Source organism: Montipora capricornis, chromosome 10, assembly GCF_036669925.1.
Source record: "Montipora capricornis isolate CH-2021 chromosome 10, ASM3666992v2, whole genome shotgun sequence".
In the NCBI taxonomy this organism is placed as follows: domain Eukaryota; kingdom Metazoa; phylum Cnidaria; class Anthozoa; order Scleractinia; family Acroporidae; genus Montipora; species Montipora capricornis.
This window is the reverse complement of record NC_090892.1, coordinates 33,099,254-33,101,753: the sequence shown is the minus strand read 5'-3', so window position 1 is coordinate 33,101,753 and position 2,500 is coordinate 33,099,254. Positions and strand designations below refer to the sequence as shown.

General features: G+C 35.4%; 1 protein-coding gene across 1 annotated transcript in view; it reads left to right on the top strand.

Moving 5' to 3' along the window:
• LOC138020697 (uncharacterized) overlaps positions 1–2,500 on the top strand; it is an 11,968-nt gene that overhangs the window by 4,947 nt on the left and 4,521 nt on the right. The window contains exons 9-10 of the mRNA XM_068867632.1: positions 883–1,080; positions 1,834–2,125. Of these exons, the coding sequence (XP_068723733.1) occupies positions 883–1,080; positions 1,834–2,125 (490 nt within the window). The remainder of the gene's footprint in view (positions 1–882; positions 1,081–1,833; positions 2,126–2,500) is intronic.

The following is a 2,500-nucleotide window of genomic DNA, read 5'->3' as shown; positions in this document are numbered from 1 at the left end:
AAAATAGGTTGATTGTAAAACATAGTGCAATAGAGCTCTTTGTTCACAAGAGAGTGCTCACCAGTTGCATGCTTATATAGGTATAACTCTTAATATTAGTCTGATTATAAACCTTCAAAAAAATTTTATCACAAATTGTTTTAGATGAACTGTTAATGTACATGTACACCTCTGGTGTACTATTGTAACAACATTTGTAACATTGCTGTATGCTAGCGCGTGCTCTGATTGGCTATTTTTTTATGAAAAAGAAATGGATGGTGCATAGAGATAGTTCATGCTGACCTAATTGTTGGTGAAATTTCTTGCCAGCAAAAGTTTTTTCTCACAATTTTTTACCAGTAAAACTTAAATTTAGCTGTTACTATTAAATGGCTAGTAAAAACTCAACATTTGAGTTAGGGTTTCTCGATGAAGATTTAGAAAACGTGTCTGAAATAAATATTTTTGAAAAACAAGTCGTCATATTTATAGTCAGCACCCGCACGGTTAAGAGAATTTGCAATTTGATCAGTGCAGAAAAAGCAACTTTTCAGTGTGAAAAATGTCTTGCTACATTATGTATGTTATAAAAGCAATGGACAATTTCTAGGTTGCATCCATCCAATTGGGGATGCACTTGGATGGTTGGGAGAGCACTTTGGGTGGCTATTCCTGGAGCATCTCTTACGCTACCCTCGTGCTCTCCCAACTATACACGTGCATCTCCAATTGGATAGACGGACGCTAGACATTGTCCATTCCTTAATTTAAATGAAGTTGCCATTTGATTTTGCTCTGATTTAGATTGTTCTAAAGTTTTTTTTTTCATAACATCAAATTCTACAGGACTTATAGTATACATGTGTCTTTTCTTTCTGTGTGTGTTAATTTCTGCATTAGGTGATGAAAGTGGCTGGCATGGAGGAGGATGTCCCAGATATTTGGGAATATTTGGAGTCCAAAATTGCCCCATTTATCGTGAGGCTTTTCAGTGGGGTGCAGGACTCCAGTTCTGCTTTGCAGCAATCAGCATGCTGCATCCCAAAATCGGTTTGGGAAATTTTAAAAGACCTTAAGCAACCGCTTTCAAAAAAGGAGGTATTTATAACTAGTTATGATGTAAACTGATTTAGAGATTTATATAATTATTACATTAATTTAGGAGAGTTGACTTATTAATAATAACAAAGGTTTGAACAGATAGTTACAAGATCCCATTTCAGTATGAAATAACTCTCTTTGCATTGCATATTATTGGCCTGTTCCCATTGCTTTGGGGATTCTCTCTCTTCTGTGTTACGTTTGGTTGGCTTTTCCCTCACGTCTCAGCTTCCACCAAAACATGAAGGGAAATGGTAGTATATTTAACCAAAAGTATCTAAAGCAGAGACGCACAAAATTCAGACATTTTACTTTGATTCTGAGATTAGAAATTTTGTAGGTTTACCTCTGGCCTTAAATCACACCAATGGTTGGGTTCAAAACCCCCTTAAAGTGCTACTGTGATCAAATTTTCATCCTTTACAATTTTACAGATATCATGGTGAATTACACTGAAGAATGAAAATAGCGTATTTGGTTTTCAAAGTTTTATTTGTATTAGTTTCAAAGACATTAAAACTTCAAAAATTGGTAACATGCAAATTAGGGGAGTGAAGACATCATAAACTTGACTAACCCTAATTAAGCAATTCTTGCTTCCTATGTATAGAAGGAGAAGAAGTTACAGTTGATTAGAAATTTTAGTCAAGTTGCAAAAATGCCATTATTACTTTAAATCTTCCAAACTTAATAAATAATTACTTAAAATGTGTCTGTTTCCATGGGCCAAGTTTCCTTGTTTTGTTTCAGGCTGCCACAGCTTTTAAAACCACCAATGTCAGTGGAAAGAGTTGCTTGGCCATTGCACATGATGTGGCAGTAACCTTTTTAAAGCAAAAAATCGAAGGGCAATATATTTTAAAGGAGTTAAAGAAACTGCCGAATGCAACCAAGGGCAGACTACATTTCCTAAGCCCCGATTCTGAGGTCAGCTATTTTAAAATTTCAAAAGGAAAAGATGTTTTTGGCAAAAGTGTCTTTAGACACTGTGTCAGTATCCCCTTGGATGATGTACCTGGGGAACTGCTCCGTCTAGTCCAAGGTAATTATAAAATTATATTACTGTGGTACTGGTCCTTTCTCGGCATGGGATGTATTGCCTCAAAGAATCATAGGTTTTGATTTTTAAATTTTTTTAATCAATATATATAATATGAATAAAGTAATGCAAAAATACCATAAGAAATATTATTAGAAATGCCACTGTTGATTGAATGGTTGGGAGCTGGAGGCTGGAGATGACCTTAAGCTTGCTTTGATTTTCAAATGACTGTTGAAAAAAAAAACCAAACCAAAGCAGTAACTCCGACCAATCACAACAGGAACAAATAGCGCCATGAACCAATCACAATTCCTAAGCAATTACCTGTACCTCGCTCGACGCATGAGAAAAATCATGCATACAAGGTGTGATTGG